The sequence below is a fragment of the Bolinopsis microptera genome, chromosome 13 (assembly GCF_026151205.1).
Source record: "Bolinopsis microptera isolate Bmic1 chromosome 13, MBARI_Bmic_1.0, whole genome shotgun sequence".
Classification (NCBI taxonomy): Eukaryota; Metazoa; Ctenophora; class Tentaculata; order Lobata; family Bolinopsidae; genus Bolinopsis; species Bolinopsis microptera.
In genome coordinates, this window is record NC_087084.1 from 14,397,013 (window position 1) to 14,417,284 (window position 20,272).

Sequence of the window (20,272 nt, forward strand, 5' to 3'; positions counted from 1 at the left end):
CACTGCGATTGTTGAGTGCACCGTCCGATACAGAATACTAATACTAATAACATATTTTCACATCTGTCACGAGACTGATAACTGCCGGTTTAGCTTATGCGCTGCGCTCTTTTCGAGCTTCTCGCATTGGTGAGAGAAGCAAGCAATAGACTAGCAAGCTTGGTAAGCTAGTACTAGTAGGGAAGCTAGGTGTCTGAGGCATTTAAGGCTTGCTTAAATGCTACTTGCTATGCTAAGGACTATGATTAAGTGATCAGTGTAGGGTCGATGGTCATAATTTAAGGATGGAGCAAATAATTTTTGAGCATGCAGTATGTGATCTTCATCTAAATAAAGATGATAATTAATCACTATACACTCGAATAATGTTTATTGCAACCACAGATCGTAGCGATGCACTATTGAGCCGCTACGAGCTGTGAAGGATTGACCTTGAGCTGTGAAGGATTAATCAATCTAATCAATCTGAGTTGATTTACTCTGACCCCAAGTCTAACCCAATCAATAACTAGGTCTAGAGCATATATATATGCTCTAGACCTAGTTATTGATTGGGTTAGGGTTAGACTTTTAGCATATATGCTAAAACCCTAACCCGAGAAATTAGACCAACTTCATTATTTCGTCATGTCACGTGATCGAGACAGTTTTCACCGATATCTCGCCAGGCGGAGCATTTTAACACACTTTTACCCGTAACGTATCCAAATTTTCACAACAATGTAGATTGTACATTATTAAAGTTTTCTAAATAAAGGACGTGGTTATTATTCAAAAACAAGTGATATGATCCATCTACATTGACAGAAAATCGTGGCAATATATTATATCAACAACATGTCACGTGACTACCATATAAGGAGTGGCACGTGTTGGCGGACAAGGAGAGTTATAACGTCTTTTGTCGTCAATATAAAAAGTAAAGCAGCTCTTGTTAAACTCGAGGTCACGCGGTGGCCACCACGCGTGACGTCATCACGAGAAAACTACGTCACGTCATCACCACACCACGTGACTCAGGAAAATTCTTTTCACACAACTAACACTGTTCAGAGAGCCGTAGAAAAATAATATTAGAAAAGGTCAATTTTAAACCGACCCACAAGTCAACAGGTCCGGAAACAGAGCACCTAAACTCGAGGGCCGATAAATTAAAAAAGTCTCTCAAATTAACAATAAAAAGTTCGTGTTAGCGTCCATTTGACGGTCCCGCGCGTCACACCTGCAGCCCACGTGGGCGGCTGTGACGTCACAAGAACCGTTCCCTCCAGACTATCGGTGAGACCAGTAGTGTTTGGGGGTGGTGATTGAGGCACCCGGGTTCCTGGCCTGATCCATCCCTCGTTGTATGCTGCTTTGTGGCATCATTGCAGCTTGACCTTGACTCTGAAGATAAAGCTTGTGTTAGTCCTCTGATCTGGAGTACTTACGACAGGGACACTTTCAAAAAGTTTAACCAATGCTTATATAAAAGTTACTTTTGTAACACTGAGTAAGTGAATATTCATTAGAACACATCTCCATGACCATTTGAGCATGGTACAAAGATGGCCATGCTGAAAAACATAGACCTCTGTTACACGTGCAGTAGCGCAATTGCAGTAGTGCACGTGCAGTAGCGCAATTGCAGTAGTGCACGTGCAGTCGCGGTTCCACATAAAGTTATACCTGTTGCATGTGCTGGATATAGTTAGGAAACTGCATGTAACCCATGTTAAACACGTTCTTATCTCCCATCATCTTGGTGTAGTCGTTAGCAGTGGTAGCAGCCGGCAGATGGGATATACCTGGGGTATCAAATTAGAGGGTGTTTAGAGGGGTTTACACTTTACCTGGGGTATCAAATTAGAGGGGCTTCTAGAGGGGTTTACACTTTACCTGGGGTATCAAATTAGAGGGGCTTCTAGAGGGGTTTACACTTTACCTGGGGTATCAAATTAGAGGGGCTTTTAGAGGGGTTTACACTTTACCTGGGGTATCAAATTAGAGGGGCTTCTAGAGGGGTTTACACTTTACCTGGGGTATCAAATATAGGGGGCTTTTAGAGGGTTTACACTTTACCGGGGGGGTATCAAATTAGAGGGCTTCTAGAGGGGTTTACACTTTACCTGGGGTATCAAATTAGAGGGGCTTCTAGAGGGGTTTAGAGATGGATATACAATACATTTAACATGATATTGGCACTTCGAGGCACCCAGTTATTGGATGTCCGATGGCTATAGCTGTATAGAGTTATGTCCTGTTACTATGAATAACTGATGAATAGATGTCCTGTTATAGTTACTATGAATAACTGCTCAATAGATGTCCTGTTACTAGATGTCCTGTTACTAGATGTCCTGTTACTAGATGTCCTGATAAAAGTACCCACCGGGATGTTTGGCAGCTGCAGTCCCTCCGTACAGTTCCTTGTAGTCTGACTCATACTGTCCGAATTGAGAACTGGCTGTCTCGGACGAACCAAATGTGTTCGTTGCGGGGTAACTCGGCCTGAGAGAGATGACCCAATTAGTGAATTAGTAAATCAATAGAATATTAGATATAATATAGATAAGTAAATTAGTGTATAAATGTATCATCAAAATATGAAAATAATCTCAACGAACACAAGAAAGTTAAAATGTTTCTAAAAAACCACTCACACACTGTGAGACTGTTTCTGGGTCTGCGCGTAGTTGAGCTAACCAGGTAACTAAGTAACCAGGTAACTAAGTAACCAGGTAACTAAGTAACCAGGTAACTAAGTAACCATGTAACTAAGTAACCATGTAACTAAGTAACCAGGTAACTAAGTAACCAGGTAACTAAGTAACCAGGTAACTAAGTAACCAGGTAACTAAGTAACCAGGTAACTAAGTAACCAGGTAACAAGTAACCAGGTAACCAGGTAACTAAGTAACCAGGTAACTAAGTAACCAGGTAACTAAGTAATCAGGTAACTAAGTAACCAGGTAACTAAGTAACCAGGTAACTAAGTAACCAGGTACCTAAGTAACCAGGTAACACACAACAACAAGAAAGTTTAAATGTACTCACACGCTGTGAGACTGTTTCTGGGTCTGCGCGTAGTTGAGCGCAGCGGGACTGAAGGGGTGCGCGTAGTAGTTAGCAGTGTAGAGGTTGTTAGGATAAGGGTGTATGGGGTGGGGGTAGTGGTACCCCAGCAGGGGTCCGGGGTAACCACCGCTTAGTCCGGTGGGGGCTGCAGTGGTGGAGGATATTCCTGATGTTATCCCTGCTCCTACTGTGGGAAGAAGGGGTTACAGCGGGTAATTTAGGTTTATTATTTAAAGGATTGTTTTCCGGAATCCTTGAGAAATTAACTGTGAATAGCTTTGAAGAATATTAAGAGAAATATCTTACTTTCATACTGGGTCGAAATTAACAGAATTATCAATAAGTTATAATACAACTCGTTGTCTCCTGGAGTATATAAGTTTACAAACCATGAGGAGGCTGATGTGAGTTGGAGGATAGTTGTAACTCGCTATTCCTGTGACTGCTGTAGTGTTTCTCCTGACTCACTCCAGAGCTGAACCCACTGCTCTCAGCTGGGTGCTGTTGCTGAGCTTGTTGCTGCTGCTGAGCCTGTTGCTGAGCTTGTTGCTGAGCCTGTTGCTGCTGCTGAGCCTGTTGCTGCTGCTGAGCTTGTTGCTGAGCTTGTTGCTGAGCCTGTTGCTGCTGCTGTTGCTGAGCCTGTTGTTGCTGAGCCTGTTGCTGCTGCTGAGCCTGGAACAATAATTTGGGTTAACTTTTGAATCAGATATTACAATGTGTTTTCTGTAAAGGACAGAGTTCCTAACACACCCTCTCCACAAGGAAACACACCTGTCTCTGAGGATGGTGCACGTCGAAGGAGCTGCTGTTGCTACTGCTGTAATATCTCGACATATCGTAACTCATACCACTCGACTGTGTCTGAATATTTCAAAGTGATGGTTGGGAACTGAGGCCAGGGAGAGTAAATTTCAAGTCAGCCATACTTTCTTAATTCTAGAACAAGAAAAAGTAGTAAACTGATGATTTATCACCGAAAATTTAGTGAACGATTTTAAATCCAAATTCCGAGAACACTAAATAAAGATACATTGGGAAACTGCCCAAAAAGAATACCAACCTGCTGCTGAGCCTGATGCTGCTGAGCCTGATGGTGAACACTGCTAGCAGCACTATCCCCATAGTACATACTACTACCGCTACTTCGCAGATTACTTGTGGGGTACACGCCTGGTGGCAGGCTCTTCTTCTGAGACATTCCAAAGGAGCTTTGCACGCTCGCTACTGCTGCCTCTTCTTCCGGTAACGAGTGGTTCGTTATCAGGTTGTTAGCTGAAGTTCGGGTGGTTAATGGTTCGTTAGCTGCACAGTGCACAGGTGGTGGTTTTAGTTTTTTGAAACATTAATGGTTGAAGGAAAGTGAGTTTATGGGACCATGCTCTCCATCTTCCAAACTAGTGCGCGTCCGATGGCTGCGCCTGTTTAGAGCTGGCGTTTTTCAGAGATGTATCAGTCGTGCCTGCAATTCAGAACTGTCAACAATTAGTAAGCATTTATCAGTAAATTCACTCTCACGCCATCCCCGTTAATAACATGTCTTTCTCCTAAATTTAGCTCAAAAGTTGTAAACCATATAACATTTTCAGTTTGCAACCTCAAGTGTTTCCAGAAGCGAAAACAATGACGTCAACATCAATAGCATCCCGCATCTCGACAGTACGATGAAGTTCCTGTGTCACTCCTTTGCACCTACCACGTGTAGGACGAAGTGGAGAAGTAGCTAAGAGATGGGCGCTGCTCAATCGGGTAACTGATCGTCTTGTTGCTATCTCGTGCACTAGGTGTGGTTGAGTAAGTAAGGGAGGCAAACGTGATAACAAATGATTCTTTATCTATCGACCATTCAATGTGCGTACCTAACAATATCACTTTTGCAATACTGATATCGACAGACCTACATTAAATTGAAAAGATCCATAAAAGACCTGACCACATTTAAAACTCACCGTTTCTGATGTTGTCAATGTTGGGTGGAGGGAGGTTGGGTGGGGGAGCGGGCTGAGTTAGTCCTGCACTCTGCTGTACTAACGAACTGCCGCTCTGAGCCAGGTGCAGGGAAGAGGACAACGTTGCCGGCTGGTGCAACGACGCTGATTGGTGCAACGAAGTAGGTTGATGCATCGAGGTAGGTTGATGCATCGAGGTTTGGGACGCTGATACCGTCGTTTTGGACGGGTAGCTAGCCACCGACTGAGATGGGCTCTGCTGGTGTACACTAGTCGGAGTGGACTGGCCCAGGAGTTGCCTGGGTTTACTCGTTTCCGGTTCCTTTACCACCTGGTGTATTCCGGGGATAGAGGGTTCCGTCTCCACAGAACTGTGCGGCGTCGTGGATGTGGCTGCGTCCGTTTTAGAGGCGGGCGTTTTGTCAGGAGATGTTATCAGGTCGTCCTGCAATTCAGATGTCAACTTAGTAAGTCATTATATCAGTAATTCACTCTCGACGCCAGTCCCCCAGGTTAAATAAAATGTCTTTTTCCTAAAATTTAGCTCTAAAAGTAGTTAAACCATAATCAAATTTTCAAGTTGCAAACCTCAGTGTTATCCAAGAAGCCGATAGAACCAAACTGGACGTCCAACGATTCAATAGCACTCCCCGGCATCTCGACAGGCTCGGATGGAATGGTTCGCTGTGCCCGTTTGGACTTACGACCACTGTTGGTGGACGAAGTGGAGGAAGTAGGCGGAGAGGAGGGTGCTGCTTCCTCAATCGGGGGTACTGATCGTCCGTTGTTCTTCTCGTGCATCTAGGGTGTGGGTTGAACGTAAGTAAGGGAGGGAGACGGGTAGATGGAAACAAATGTATCGTTAGATCTACCTGGAACATCAGGATGATGCGGTACCATAAACCATATCAACTGGTTGTCACATACTGTAATATCGATGTTAACCATAAAAGGGTTTCACCACTTTGCTATACTGCAACAAATTAATGAGAAGATGGCTTTGTGTTATGGAAATAAAACTTGACATGATCCCCCACCCCCCCCCCTCCCTCCCACATGGCCTTCAAATAACCTGAAATAGCTGCTCGACGGATATTTTCCTGCCGTTTGCTGCCAGATTACCACTACCTCCACTTTTACTGCTCAGAGCTTCCTGGATCTTCAGCAGATTACTTGTACCCGGGGCTTGTTCGTGCCGGGTGTCGTAGTCTCCGCTTACGCCTGTAGAGATATTTACTGAACGCTCATTGCCTTACGCCTGTAGAGATATTTACTGAACGCTCATTGGCTTACGCCTGTAGGGATATTTACTGAACGCTCATTGGCTTACGCCTGTAGAGATATTTACTGAACGCTCATTGCCTTACGCCTGTAGAGATATTTACTGAACGCTCATTGGCTTACGCCTGTAGGGATATTTACTGAACGCTCATTGGCTTACGCCTGTAGAGATATTTACTGAACGCTCATTGGCTTACGCCTGTAGAGATATTTACTGAACGCTCATTGCCTTACGCCTGTAGAGATATTTACTGAACGCTCATTGGCTTACGCCTGTAGGGATATTTACTGAACGCTCATTGGCTTACGCCTGTAGACATATTTACTGAACGCTCATTGGCTTACGCCTGTACAGATATTTACTGAACGCTCATTGGCTTACGCCTGTAGATATATTTACTGAACGCTCATTGGCTTACGCCTGTACAGATATTTACTGAACGCTCATTGGCTTACGCCTGGGGGATATTTACTGAACGCTCATTGGCTTACGCCTGTAGAGATATTTACTGAACGCTCATTGGCTTACGCCTGGGGTAGAGATATTTACTGAACGCTAATTGGCTTACGCCTGGAGTAGAGATATTTACTGAACGCTCATTGGCTTACGCCTGGGGTAGAGATATTTACTGAACGCTCATTGGCTGGGTTGGGGCACGTAATATGAATACTGTGATATTATGATAGCCAACGGAAATTTAAACCATTATTTCATTTTGTGTCCCTGGAAATTCTTTTTAATTCGCATATTTACCTACTACTACTAATTACTATTTACTATAACATCCTACATACCAGAGTGAGCGAACATAATTATATTTGTATCATATTTGTCACTGATGTACTAATCTCATGATTACAAATTAATACATTATTTAAAATACTCTGATGATGTCAACTCCTTGAACCTAAAATAGTTTCTTACAATTCACAGTTAGGGCACACGAAAAAAGATACAATCTCCGGACCTGCTAACATTAAAAGCTTATCTTCAGCTATCACCGGACTAGCTGATTTTCGGAATTTGGCCTGTTTCACACACAATAACATTATATTTAATGGACAAACGAAACTTCGGACAAACATGATTTTAACGAACCAACACTGGACGTGAGTTCCACTGTCTATAAACTTACTGGAGGGTGGCTGAGAGAAGGGGAAGGAGAAAGAGGAGGAAGTAGACGGTGCGAAGTCAGAGGTACCCAGCATGGAGCTGAGAGGGCTGCTGAATGCTTGTGTATACGCAGGTCGCTTGTGAGTCAAGTTATCGAACTGACCGTTGGAGGTCTCCTCTGCGCTGGTGGGCCACGCTGCCGGTTCTGAGGGGGCCGGTTCCAGTGTTTCTGAAGTCGTGGGTGCCAGCTGCTCCTGTGGAAGATAAGCTTGAGAAAAGGGGCGTGTCATGTTGTGTGGTTCCAGATCAAGGTTTCGGGGGATTAGGGTTCTCATATGGGTAAAGTGACCAAGCTCATTGTTGACCTGAACCTGAATATCAAACCTTTTCGGATGATGAAGTTGGCCAAGATACTTCAGGAGGACTGACCGAGGGAGGCTGTATTGCGGTAGAGTCTGTCTTCTCTGAAGAGGTCCAGTTATCATCTGGGGCTCCCCATCCTGAAAACAGTAAAATATAGTTGGGACACTAGTTAGAATATATATGTAAATAATAAGTTTTCATTAAAGAGGGGGGGGGGGGGGGCAATGGCATAAAATGGCATAAAATGGCATAAAATGGAGACTATTTCTATGGAGAAAATGGAAAAACCTATGAGTAATTCTCCATTTTCTCCATTTATGCCATTGGCCCCCCCCCCCCCCCCCCCCCCCATTAAAGATCGGATTTTCATGAATACCAAATAAGACCCCAATGATTAAAGTAATGATCCCTAAAAAGCCCTCTAACAAGCTTGAGTCAAGTTTAAAAGTAATGAACTCGTCCTTACCTGAAGATTGGTCGGCTGGCCAGCGGGCGGTAGTATCTGACTCAGTATTCCAGTCTGATTCCTTTTTCCATTCCGAAGGAGGGTGACCCGTTCCTTCTGATTCTGTTCCATTATTATTCCGCCAACTGAATATCGCCGTAAATTAGTTATGCAGCTTCGATTTAAATGTAAGTGTATTCATAACATAGGGGTGGACAAGCCATTTTTTTAAAAGCAACAAATCAAAAATTTGTAATTCTGTAGACCTGTAGTATTAAAATATAACAATTCTCCCGTCCCCCAACGTACTCATGATAGTCGTAGTCGTTTCCTGTGGGGCGCTTTGCACCTCTGTTGTTATGACGATATGAGCCGTTGCTACGACCACCACGGCCACCGCTACGAATGCTATCTGGACGACGAGGTTCCCCGTCTTGGGATCGCTGTCTGATATCCTCGTTCGAATTCCTTTGTCTGATGGGTTAATTAATTGATTTAATGTTTAATATCGTTGAAAAGTTATTCCTTTTCATCTTTGGGGTCGTTCAATCGTTGTATTACGTCAGCAACCTTTCATTTGTTTTAGGTCCCTCCAGCTCACAATTTTCCTTTTTACTTCAAAGTCTCACATTGACAACAAATCCTAAAGAGCACCCCAGATTTCATTGAGAAAACAAACCTGTCCATCCTAGGAGGAAGTTGACGTTTGCCACCACGACCCCGACTGCTGGTACCACCACGAGTACTGACGCTGTTACCACGAGACGTGCTGACGCTGCCGCCGCGCGACACCGAGCTGGTTCCACGTGCTGAGCGCGTACTTCTGCTCCGGTCTGTGTCCCGGGTATCTTCTGATTTCGTGCTACGTCCTGCAATACGCGTTATCATTCGTTGTTACTTGTTACTATGGTATAACATCTATAACATATATAAGGGTGCCAACAAAATAAGAAATGGATTTAATTTCTCGTTGCAGTATGGAATAAAAGCGAACAATCCATTTTAGAAAAATATGAAAAAGAAGTTCCGACGCCGGGAATCGAACCCGGGTCTTGTGGGTGAGAGCCACAGATGCTAGCCCCTACACCACGCCGGAGATATACAGAGAGTAAATCATTTTGAACAGATTTACTTTATGATTAGAAAGAAGTAGGACGCGCGGGTCATGGACGTGAACTGCAAATGACATCATTGATGACTTAAGGAGATTATCGCTATTTCATTTTAAATGTCACGTTATCCGTACCGGAAAACTTATGTGGCGCGTTAACAGCAATAATCAAGAAAGCAACAAAAGGCCTACCCCTGTCGGTTTTTGATGTTGATCGTTTAGACTTGGCATCTACAATTTCCTGTTGAACTGCTTTCTTTTCAGGACGAACTTTCTTTTGTTTTGTAACCCATTCTTCTGAATTCCCTGAAATTAGCGGGTAATTAAAAATCAATAGTGAAGGCGTTTAATGAATGGAACATACCAAAAGATAAAGTATTCGCAGTTAAGGGGTGTTTGATTGGCCGACCGAAACCTTATATTTATCACAGTATTAAACTGAAGACACAGTTGGCAATTCAGTTGTTTATTAGTGAATCAGACTATTAATAGAAGCAGTCACGCGCAGTCTGCCTTGACAGGCAAAATGTGCGCGCGCAACCGGACTGAAGCCCGCGCAAAAAGCAGTTAGCTTTTTACAGAAATTAGGCCTTTAACTGGCAATGATGTACTCTATTTTGAGCGCGCGCGGGAAAGTCGGTTACGCATGTAAATAGAATTGATAGCCAAGTTATGGACTCAAGTTCAGTATCATGTTTCAATTTCACGAATGATATCCGGGATATTCCAAATTGAAAGATCGGTTGGGTTATTAAAACATAACAAGATGGGAAATCCAAGATAGCGACCCAAATACCGAAACCTGCGGATCCATCTGAAACCCCAAACTGAATATGCATGCTATTTGATGGCCTGGAACTGTTCTTCTAGACAATTCGACGCGTTCCAGAATTTTATACATTATGCTCATAATTACAAGATCCAAGTTGGGCAAGTCGCGGCCAATTTCTCCCATTTAAATGAACAGTTTACACGCTGTTTAAATCGTTAAGCTACAATGTGTATAGTTCAAGTTGCGTCATGCATTACTAATTACTCAGCTGATTAAGAAACGGCCGTTAGTTTCAAATATTTGAGTTGACGCTTTCACCAAAAGCCGCAGCTTTTGGGTTGAAAGAAGCATGTTTTGTGTCATTTAAATCGAATTAGATTCGAAACTGTTTATTGTAAGACGATACATAGTTTCTACAATGGAATTACTAACTCTTCTTCTCGATGCTAGTGTGTATAATTCTATCATAAAGTGAAAAAGTGTTACAGTAGGTGTCCAAATATTGTGACTCGTGGGGGGGGGGGGGGGGGGGGGGGGTAATGACTACCAATGGAGACTTTTGGGGACTAATGGGGACTAAAAATCATGGGGACTAGAGGTCAACTCGTTGACGTAATTCACCATTTGTCCCCATAAGTCCCCAGAATTTTTGACAGTTATTTATGGTTTTCAAGTTAGTTTAATAACGATACGATCGAGATGTTTTGTCCAAGATAAGAGTAGGATAAATCTAAATGGGGACTAATGGAGACTTTTGGGGACTAATGGGGACTAAAAATCATCTAAATGGGGACTAATGGAGACTTTTGGGGACTAATGGGGACTAAAAATCATGGGGACTCGGGGTAAAATCGTTGACGTAATTCCCCAAGTCCCCAAAAGTAGACATTACCCCCCCCCCCCCCCCCCCCGACTCGTGACATTGTGAAATTAAATGCTAATTTCTAACTTGGTTTTTGTAACAAATACAGTGAATTTTCAGATCTTATTTTCATGACTTTGATAATGACACTAACAATGTTAGATTACCCACTTAAATACCAATTAAATACCAATTAAATCTTCTGTCAATTAATACTGTGACCACGTTCAACTACAGCTCTGTTACTACTACTCATTAAAGAAAAGTAACATTATCAACATTAACTTACCATGCGTACAACACTGAATAATATATTATTAGTATATTTTAAACAAAACTTTCTAGCTTCACATCCTAGAGCGGGCTACACTTTACACTTATATCATTATATATACTGCTATATAGTTGTCAACATACTTTCCAAGAAGTGTAACAGAAAGTTTGTCAGTTACATTGCACAGCTTGTATTGTCACATTTACCGAGCAAGGCATCATGGGAACACATGATCTATTATACGATAATGACGAATATTATTAGTGTACAATAGGTTTGTAAAGGGCATACACTGTATATGTGTCATTATGGTGGTATAATATGTATACTCATTGTTGACTATTACGAATAATATATATGCGGGCCAGTTTTAAAGTTGTACATATTGCATAATGTACTTGACAACACTAGAGAGCTAGAGGTATTACAGGGCGTTCGTGCTTACAGTATGTATGGGGCCGCCTAGAAATTAATATATTATAGATGTATAATTTTCCCGCAGCATACATTAATAATCAGCCAGTTACAGATTACTATTTAATTAATACACATAAACAAGCACATTGTACACACATAAACAAGCACATTGTACACACAAACACACGTACAAACACACGAACAAACACACAAACAAACACACACACACACACACACACACGAACAAACACACGCACAAACACCTGTACTATAAATACCCGGTAGTCACCATGAAGCAATTTGTAGAGAAAAACACTGTTTAAATCTAATTAGCGAAATTTATAATTGAGTAGCGCTAAACACTGCACCACGTACTATGTATACAGTGAAGAGGAAGCTGATTAATCAAAAGAAGTGTTACCTTGGCCTGGGATAGACAAGGGGGGGAACATGATCCCCCCCCCCCCCCCTGGACAATCTACAACTTTATAAAGATTTATTTAACTTAAATTTATAAAACATAAGTCATACATTGGACATTAGAAACTCTTTTAATATGTACAATGTGTGACTTAAATACATTGTATGTACAATAAATGTATACAAATTCATTAAAAAAAACCGTGGGTGCCGAAATTTCGTATAATTTACAAAGTATTCTACAAAGTACATGTACAAACTATTTGTACAAAGTATTTGTAAAAAGTATTTGTACATATTATTTGTAAAAAGTATTTGTACATATTATTTGTACAAAGTATTTGTTGAGTATTTGTTGAGTATTCGTTAAGTATTTGTTGAATATTCGTTAAGTATTTGTTGAGTATTCGTTAAGTATTTGTTGAGTATTCGTTAAGTATTTGTTGAGTATTCGTTAAGTATTTGTTGAGTATTCGTTAAGTATTTGTTGAGTATTCGTTAAGTATTTGTTGAGTATTCGTTAAGTATTTGGTGCACGTTATCTCATATAACGTGCACAGATCTCTTATCACTACTTTCAATTCGTTTTAAAAATCTTGCTCTGCCTGTTTATTGAAATTTGAAGACATGTCTCATCATGGCAATTCTCAACAAAACTCGGATCGCCGACAGAGCAAGGCTTCCCGTAATTCCTACTGTCCCGTGACTTCTCAGTTTGGCAACGGTTATCAGCACGATCAGATGCCACGTCAACAACTACAACAGCCACAGCTACCTCACTTTTCCAACGGTGAGTCAGAACTAAGATCAGTTCAAGAGTTATGGAAATTTATGCAACATCTAGAAACCGAACTTAGTATAGCTCGTAGTGATCATGCTAAATTGTTGGACGACTTCGTGGAACTTCGACACGTTAACTCAAAGCTCAGCAAAGTTGTCGATCGTCAAGCGGAGGCGATCTGCAAACTAGAAGTGGAACTAGATAATTTAGATCAATACTCACGTAGGGAAAACGTTTGTTTTACCAATTTGCTAGTTAATGAGAGCAATAGTTGTGAGGACCAAGTGGTCTTGTTGTGTGAACAGTTAGGTGTGGACATTGTTAAGGATGACCTTGTAGCCGCTCATCCCTTGAAGGGCAAGAAGGGTAAAGCCCCTAGGTTTATTGCTCGCTTCAAAGATAGATCAACAGCACAGAAAGTGTTTAGAAATAGGAAAAGCACTAAAAACATTTCCCCAGATAAAAAGAAATTGCTGTTTGAGAACCCCGAAAAGGGTGTCGGGGTACAGCCCAATATAACATATAAACGAGCGGCATTATTAGGGCAGGTCAACGATGCTGTCAGATTTGCTGGACTAAACTCTTGTTGGGTTGACTACAAGAATGGGAATGTTTTATTGAGAATGAATGCTAACGGTAATCCTAAGCTGATTAGGAATACTGCTGATTTGTTGATTTGTGTGCCTACTTTTGAACCTAAAGAGTTTTTGTTTTGTGAGAGCCCCTTTTTGAACAATACTGAATTCACACCGTGGGATGAATATTTCTAATACAACTATTTTTCAGATTTTAATATTTCTAACAGAGAGTTATGGATGACGGAGTTTCAAACATGACCCTTCCCAACATCCTCATACCCTCTGACCGTAAGCAATGCGTCTTCTGTCATAAAATTTTGTACTTTCACCAATTCATTCTACGTTGCAACAACTGTAAGGACATATATCATGGATCTTGTTTAAAGCTAGACAATAGTACCATATTTATACTTCAGCAATTTGTATGGTATTGTAAAATATGCTATGACGATTATATTGAGTATTATAAGTGTGTGACATGTTTAACAAATATTGATATATTTAATGAAAAGATTGCACAGTGTAAACAATGTTTCAAAATGTTGCACAAGAACTGTGTTAAGTCTAATATTTGTTCGTCATGTATGCCCTTACCCTTACTTGACTTAAACACTGCTACTACCAGTACTGTTGAATATATTGAAACTGATTTTTATTCCGAACAACCGTTCTTTGCTCCTTTTGAATATTATTACAATGAAATGATAGATTTTATCCCGGATGTTGAAACTCTTAGCGAGAATTTACAAGATTGCAGCCAGATACTGCGTCAGTGCGTCTATTATAAGTTAGATGATTTTGAAGAAAAAATGAACGACAATGGATTATCGTTATTAAGTTTGAATATTGATGGATTCAGATCAAATTTTGACTGCTTTTTAGTGCACCATGGACGTTTCAAAGCTGATGGATATTTCCTTTGTGAAACTAATGTAACAGAACATGAGGCACAACCATTTTACATACCGGGTTATAATAAATTTGTACTTAATCGATTATTGAAGGAGGATGGAAAGCTTAAACACAAAGGTTCTGGTTTGGTAACGTTTTTGCGTGACAAATTTAATAATATTAATCAAAAATTTGAGCTTTGTTATTCTACCGTTGATTTTGAATCACTTTGTGTTGAAATAACAGTTAAATCTGAAAAGTTACTAGTTGTTAATTGTTATAGATCACCAAGTGGAAACTTTGATTCATTTATCGATATGTTTGGCAGTATCTTAAGTAAATTGAACACATTTAAGGGACACAAAAGCTATATTCTTGGTGACTTTAATGTAAATCTATATAACTCCAATTCTAGTGTTGTTAGGAGATATTTAGACTGCATGTTTAGCAATAACTTTTTACCAATTATCTCACGTGCTACTCATTTTGGAGGCTTAAATGGCACATGTATTGATCATATACTTACTAACAATATATCTAACATAATTTGTAACGGCCTTATACGATGTAATATAAGTCGTCACCTTCCTACATTCGTAGTTTTGGACTATAATTTTGATCCTAACGAAAAGTGTAGAAATAGAAATAAAGTAAATATTAATGACTTTTTATTACAAGGGTTTTTAAATGATTTTAAATTATTAAAATTTGATCTTGAAAGTGATTCTGCCGAAAATATGTATTCCTTTTTTGACAGAAATTTTAGAACTCTGTATGATAAATGGTTTATTAAAAGTCAGAAGTCTAGTGGTAATAATTCTCTTCTTCGCTCTGATTGGATTTCAATAGGAGTGGCCAAGAGTAGTGACACTAAAAACAAACTGTATGATATTTGGGTTATGAATAAAACTAGAGTTAATTGGAACAAATATGTTGATTACAAACGAGTGTTTGATGCTATTAGAAGTAAAGAAAAATTTGAGTATTTTGATAAATGTTTTAAAGCAAATCAACATGATTTGAAAAAGACTTGGAAACTGATAAACGGTTTGCTAGGTAGGAAGAGATCAAACAGATTACTAGTTTTTCCTAATCAAGATGCAGCGCATAATTTTAATTATTATTTTGTTAATATTGCTAATGATCTTTTACTAAAAACGTATGGTGAAAATGCTAACGCGGATTTAACAGATTTTAATAAATATATGCCTGAGAGGAACATAAGCGAGCTATCGGATATTAATTTTTCAAGTGAAGAAATAAATAATATTATAAGTAAGCTTAATAATAGCAAGGGTACGTATTATTCTCCTAGGGTCCTCAAACTTTTAGCTACCACTATAAGTCCTTTACTGGCTGATATTTTTAATAAATGTGCAAATGAAGGTTATTTTCCGAAAGAATTAAAAGCAGCAAAAATAATTCCTTTGTATAAGAATAAAGGATCTATTTCTGATATAAGCAATTATCGTCCTATTTCAATGTTACCTGTTTTTGCTAAGATTTTCGAGAAGTTAATACATAAAAACGTATCTGATTTCTTTAATAAGCACAATCTTTTCTGTGATAATCAGTTTGGTTTCCGCAGTAAGCACTCAACCTTTCATGCACTTGTTTCAGCAGTAGAAAATCTTCATGATGCTATCGATAATAAGAATTTTACATTAGGTATATTTATAGATTTTTCCAAAGCTTTCGATACAGTGCGGCATAATATTTTGTTAGAAAAGCTGGAGAACTATGGTATTCGAGGAAATGTCATTAAATTATTAAACAGTTATTTATCAGATCGGGTTCAGTATGTTAGCTATGGGGGATTCGAAAGTTGTCTCTTAAAAATAACCTGTGGTATTCCACAGGGGTCAGTGTTAGGCCCCCTGCTCTTCATTATTTTTATCAATGATTTGGCAAATATTTGTGAGTTAGCTAAATTTATCCTCTTTGCGGATGATTTAAACCTTTTTCTTCAAAATAAAGACCGAAATTTACTTTACAAAAATGCTAATGAGGTATTATCAAAGATTCACGAATATTGCTGCTTAAATAGGTTAATCATTAATTTTGAAAAATGCTGTTTTATGGAATTCGGAAATAGTAAAGTTCCTAAGAATCAAAAGTTTGTTGGAATACTTAACAACCAGTTTAATCAAGTGAATAAGTGTAAATTTTTGGGAGTCATTATTAATTCAAATTTAACGTGGAATGATCATATTACCAATGTAATAACGCAAGTTTCAAAATCTTGCGGATCACTCTACTCCATAAGTTCTATAGTACCAGCTAAAGTGTTAAGACAAGTATATATTTCACTTGTTCAACCATATTTAATGTATTGTATACCACTGTGGGGTGCTGTTTTTCACCATCCTTTGCTGCAAAAACTGTTTGTGTTGCAGAAAAAATGTATTCGTATTGTGAGTAGGAAAACAATAAAGATTGATCACAAGTTTCAAAATACTAAACCAATGTTCTTTCGTTTGAAATTATTAACCTTGTTTAACTTATTTACATACTTTACTGGATGTATTGCAATGAGGCTACTTAAAGAACAAATTCCTATTGATGTTTATCGCCGGTTTAGCAAGTCAAGTAGATCATGCAGACTGCTATATCCTAAATTCTCAATGTCTAAGACCAAGAATAGTAATTTTGTTTTTAATGCATCCAAAATTTTAAATTATCTCCTTGATCATGATGTACCGTATCATATTTTGTCAATTTCACTATTTAAAAAGAGATTTAAGAACCATTTGCTTCATATACAAAACCTAGGGCTAAATGGGGATCATGGATGGCTACCATGTAATCACGATATCTTCTCGAATGTATCAATTTCATAAAATAAGTTAATTTCAACTAGGGAAATATAAATTGAAGTTAATGTTTTGGGGACGTTTGTGTGTTTTTTGTGTGTATTTTATTGTGAGTATTTAAAACAAGATAGGGACTATAATTGTAACGGTTTAAGTGTATACGTCTTTATTAATGTTGCCTCCGATTTCACTACACTGACAACATTCACTTTTTATTTTTTGTGTTATTTTTTACTTGAGATCTCATATCATAAAATTTTACCATCGCGATACGGGTATTAATTTACCTCCCAGCGGTGAGACACCGCTTCCCTCCATAGCCATGTTTGAAGCTCTCCCATCATCTGTTCTACTTCAGAGGGAAGTGATTTATTTTATATTTTAAAATTGTTATTATTCCAGTATAACAAATAAATTTTCTAATCGTGTAAAAAAATCGTGTAAATCGTGTATTAAGTCAGTCCTCAGTGGTATGTAGTGCATTCTTTGTACAATCTCCGGAATATAATGAGCAGCTATGGAATTCTTCTCACCTCATTAATTACTTATTAATTACTTATTAATTACTAACTTTGACACATTCTGATTAGATTTGATAATAACATTTGTATGTTTTTGCTTTTGGCGTACAAGTCAGGTGGAAGAAATGACGAATTCGAACAACAATCAAGAGTAAGAAAATATGTGATAAGGCCTGGTGGAATTTAACAATATTTAATGATCATACAAAAGAAAATTACTAATTATTATGATGTGGTATTTTACATAATTCAGAATATACTAATTTTCCTTTGATTATCTCATACTCCCCCAATTTGTTTAAAACTGAAGATTCCAAGCCTCGTTTGTGCACACTACGTCACACACTACATCACACACTACATCACACACTACGTCACACACTACGTCACACACTACGTCACGTTACATAAAAAGTGAAGCTTTCATGTGATAAAGTATGCCAGATCACAAGAAACTGTCCTGTTTCTGCAAGATGATTGGATAGCAGAGGTCACGTGTCACAGATTGTGAATAATATTAATGATTTGTTTATAAAAAGAGTCACTGTGTTGTCTACTATACAGTGTCTAGACAATTAGCACGTGACTTAACTCATGATACGAGAAATATGATTTATTTGTTTTCAGAGTTTTAGTACCCAGAATTTGCCCTGTACGTCTGTATTCCTTGTATTCCTTCAAGTATTCCTTAGCATGATAATATCATGTATGTGACGGCTGGAATGGAACCTGATATAATCACCGTCTGGAAATTTGTTTACGTAAACTCAATGAATACCTCAACAAATTAATAACTAATAAATTGATTAATTGGTGATAAATTGGTAACTGATTTTAAGATGAACGAGATGCAGTGAAACGTGTCAGATCATGTGCACAGTTTTTTTTTCCCGCCTAAATTTACCAATTACAGTAAAACCCCGATTTACCGTACTTCTCCCCTTTCCCCCAGAATTTTTGAAAAAATGTCCACCTTTTTAGTTATATCACGTGATCCTTTAAAACCAATTCTGTGCGGAGAGAAGATTGAGTGTATTATGACAGTGAAGCAGTGACGTAACGTTGCATGATGTGACGTAACGTTGCATGCTGTGACGTAACGTTGCATGATGTGACGTAACGTTGCATGATGTGACGTAACGTTGCATGATGTGACGTAACGTTGCATGCTGGTGCCCCCCCCCCCCCCTGGCACCCACCCTGCCTGAGGTAGAGCAAGGGACGTGAAGAAGGATTGAAACTTTGCTGAACTATTTAATTCTAGCACACAGAAGCGATTGTAAAGTAACATTACTTGTGATTATATATCACACGTACGTATAGCAAGCATAGTTTTTTAAACATCAGTGTGTACTATCAGTGCAGTGTATAATGTATATCGCATGTACATTGTATACTGTATACTGTACAAGATATGAAGTTTTAGTACACTGAGTCATGTTCAATTTGAGGCTTTAAAAACTGCAAATTTGAAAAGGTGGTATAGCGTGAGAACGTGATGCGGCATTTAAACAGCTTTTAAAACTTAAGGGTATGTCAGTCAACAGAAATACACCTGGAATACATACAATAGGTACTCGATGACTTAAGAATTATATTATAATAATATTCTACACTTACATTATCCCACTGAGTAGTCTATAAACAGTACATTGATTAACAGTATATTAATTAATAAGGACTAAGGATTTACCATCTATTAAATTAGTTATAGCTGATTCCATGTCCATGTCCGTTCCCGCCAATTCCATAGCACACTCTTCATACGTGTGCTTCGTGACTTCTACCTGTCAGGCAACCAATTAATATGCAACACATTCATGTATAAAAACTTTCAACGAGTATGTTATATTCGTACTTTTTCATGTAAAAACTATGGCACGTGCTTTCAAGAAAATTATCATTAAATTATTTTACTAACTTTGGGCGAGTCTCGATTTGCCGGATTTACCGGATTTAATGATCTGAATTGGTCAGTGTAGCCCTTTTTACCATGAACAATAGAAACTTACCATTTTTTTAATAATATTATCTTGCATCGTTTCTATTCGTTCGAATGAGGATAACTGTGCTAATCGCTTCTGTTCTTCCGTGGGAACCGTTACCTGACAGTCATTAGTAATTACACATCAAATTATGAACAAAATAAACACGTAATGACTGATGAGGTGACTATTGGTTTCCTACAATGTAACGTAAGTAATAAGTAGTAAGTATTGCTTTGAATCAGTTTTTCTCCTAGGCTTGATTACGGTGATTACCGACCAGATAGGATAGTTAGTAGATAGTGAAACGGAAAATCTCGTTTCAGTTTGTTTCGGTCCGTAATCAAGTTCAGTAGAACCGGGGGGGGGGGACTAATGGGGACTAAAAATCATCTAAATGGGGACTAATGGAGACTTTTGGGGACTAATGGGGACTAAAAATCATGGGGACTCGGGGTAAAATCGTTGACGTAATTCCCCAAGTCCCCAAAAAAGTAGTCATTACCCCCCCCCCCCCCCCCCCCCCCCCCCCCCCCCCCCCCCCCCCCCCCCCGTAGAACCACTAAACTTTCAAACACTGTAAACATAACAGAAAACTAATTAACGAGATCATGTGACGTCACCTGACTAGTGACATCATC

General features: G+C 39.1%; 1 protein-coding gene and 1 non-coding gene across 3 annotated transcripts in view; both read right to left on the reverse strand.

Annotated features, from left to right (window-relative positions):
* Window positions 1-764: 764 nt before the first annotated feature.
* The window catches only part of LOC134825307 (methylcytosine dioxygenase TET-like), an 80,428-nt gene continuing 60,920 nt past the window's right edge, over window positions 765-20,272 (reverse strand). The window contains exons 3-21 of one of the 2 annotated variants that reach the window (XM_063837475.1): window positions 19,659-19,751; window positions 19,340-19,433; window positions 9,510-9,623; window positions 8,886-9,075; window positions 8,516-8,680; window positions 8,228-8,352; window positions 7,783-7,898; window positions 7,421-7,652; window positions 6,076-6,224; window positions 5,592-5,804; window positions 5,004-5,448; window positions 4,118-4,329; window positions 3,829-3,918; window positions 3,648-3,729; window positions 3,447-3,572; window positions 3,037-3,244; window positions 2,372-2,490; window positions 1,669-1,787; window positions 765-1,386 (exon numbers count right to left, since the gene is read on the reverse strand). In XM_063837475.1, the coding sequence (XP_063693545.1) occupies window positions 1,273-1,386; window positions 1,669-1,787; window positions 2,372-2,490; window positions 3,037-3,244; window positions 3,447-3,572; window positions 3,648-3,729; window positions 3,829-3,918; window positions 4,118-4,329; window positions 5,004-5,448; window positions 5,592-5,804; window positions 6,076-6,224; window positions 7,421-7,652; window positions 7,783-7,898; window positions 8,228-8,352; window positions 8,516-8,680; window positions 8,886-9,075; window positions 9,510-9,623; window positions 19,340-19,433; window positions 19,659-19,751 (3,006 nt within the window). In that variant the 3' untranslated portion in view covers window positions 765-1,272. Of the gene's footprint in view, window positions 1,387-1,668; window positions 1,788-2,371; window positions 2,491-3,036; window positions 3,245-3,446; window positions 3,730-3,828; window positions 3,919-4,117; window positions 4,330-5,003; window positions 5,449-5,591; window positions 5,805-6,075; window positions 6,225-7,420; window positions 7,653-7,782; window positions 7,899-8,227; window positions 8,353-8,515; window positions 8,681-8,885; window positions 9,076-9,509; window positions 9,624-19,339; window positions 19,434-19,658; window positions 19,752-20,272 lie in introns of both variants that reach the window. The other variant, XM_063837474.1, reaches the window with a different exon arrangement.
* Trnae-cuc (transfer RNA glutamic acid (anticodon CUC)) lies at window positions 9,231-9,302 on the reverse strand. The gene has a single exon. It is a non-coding gene; the product is annotated as a tRNA-Glu (tRNA).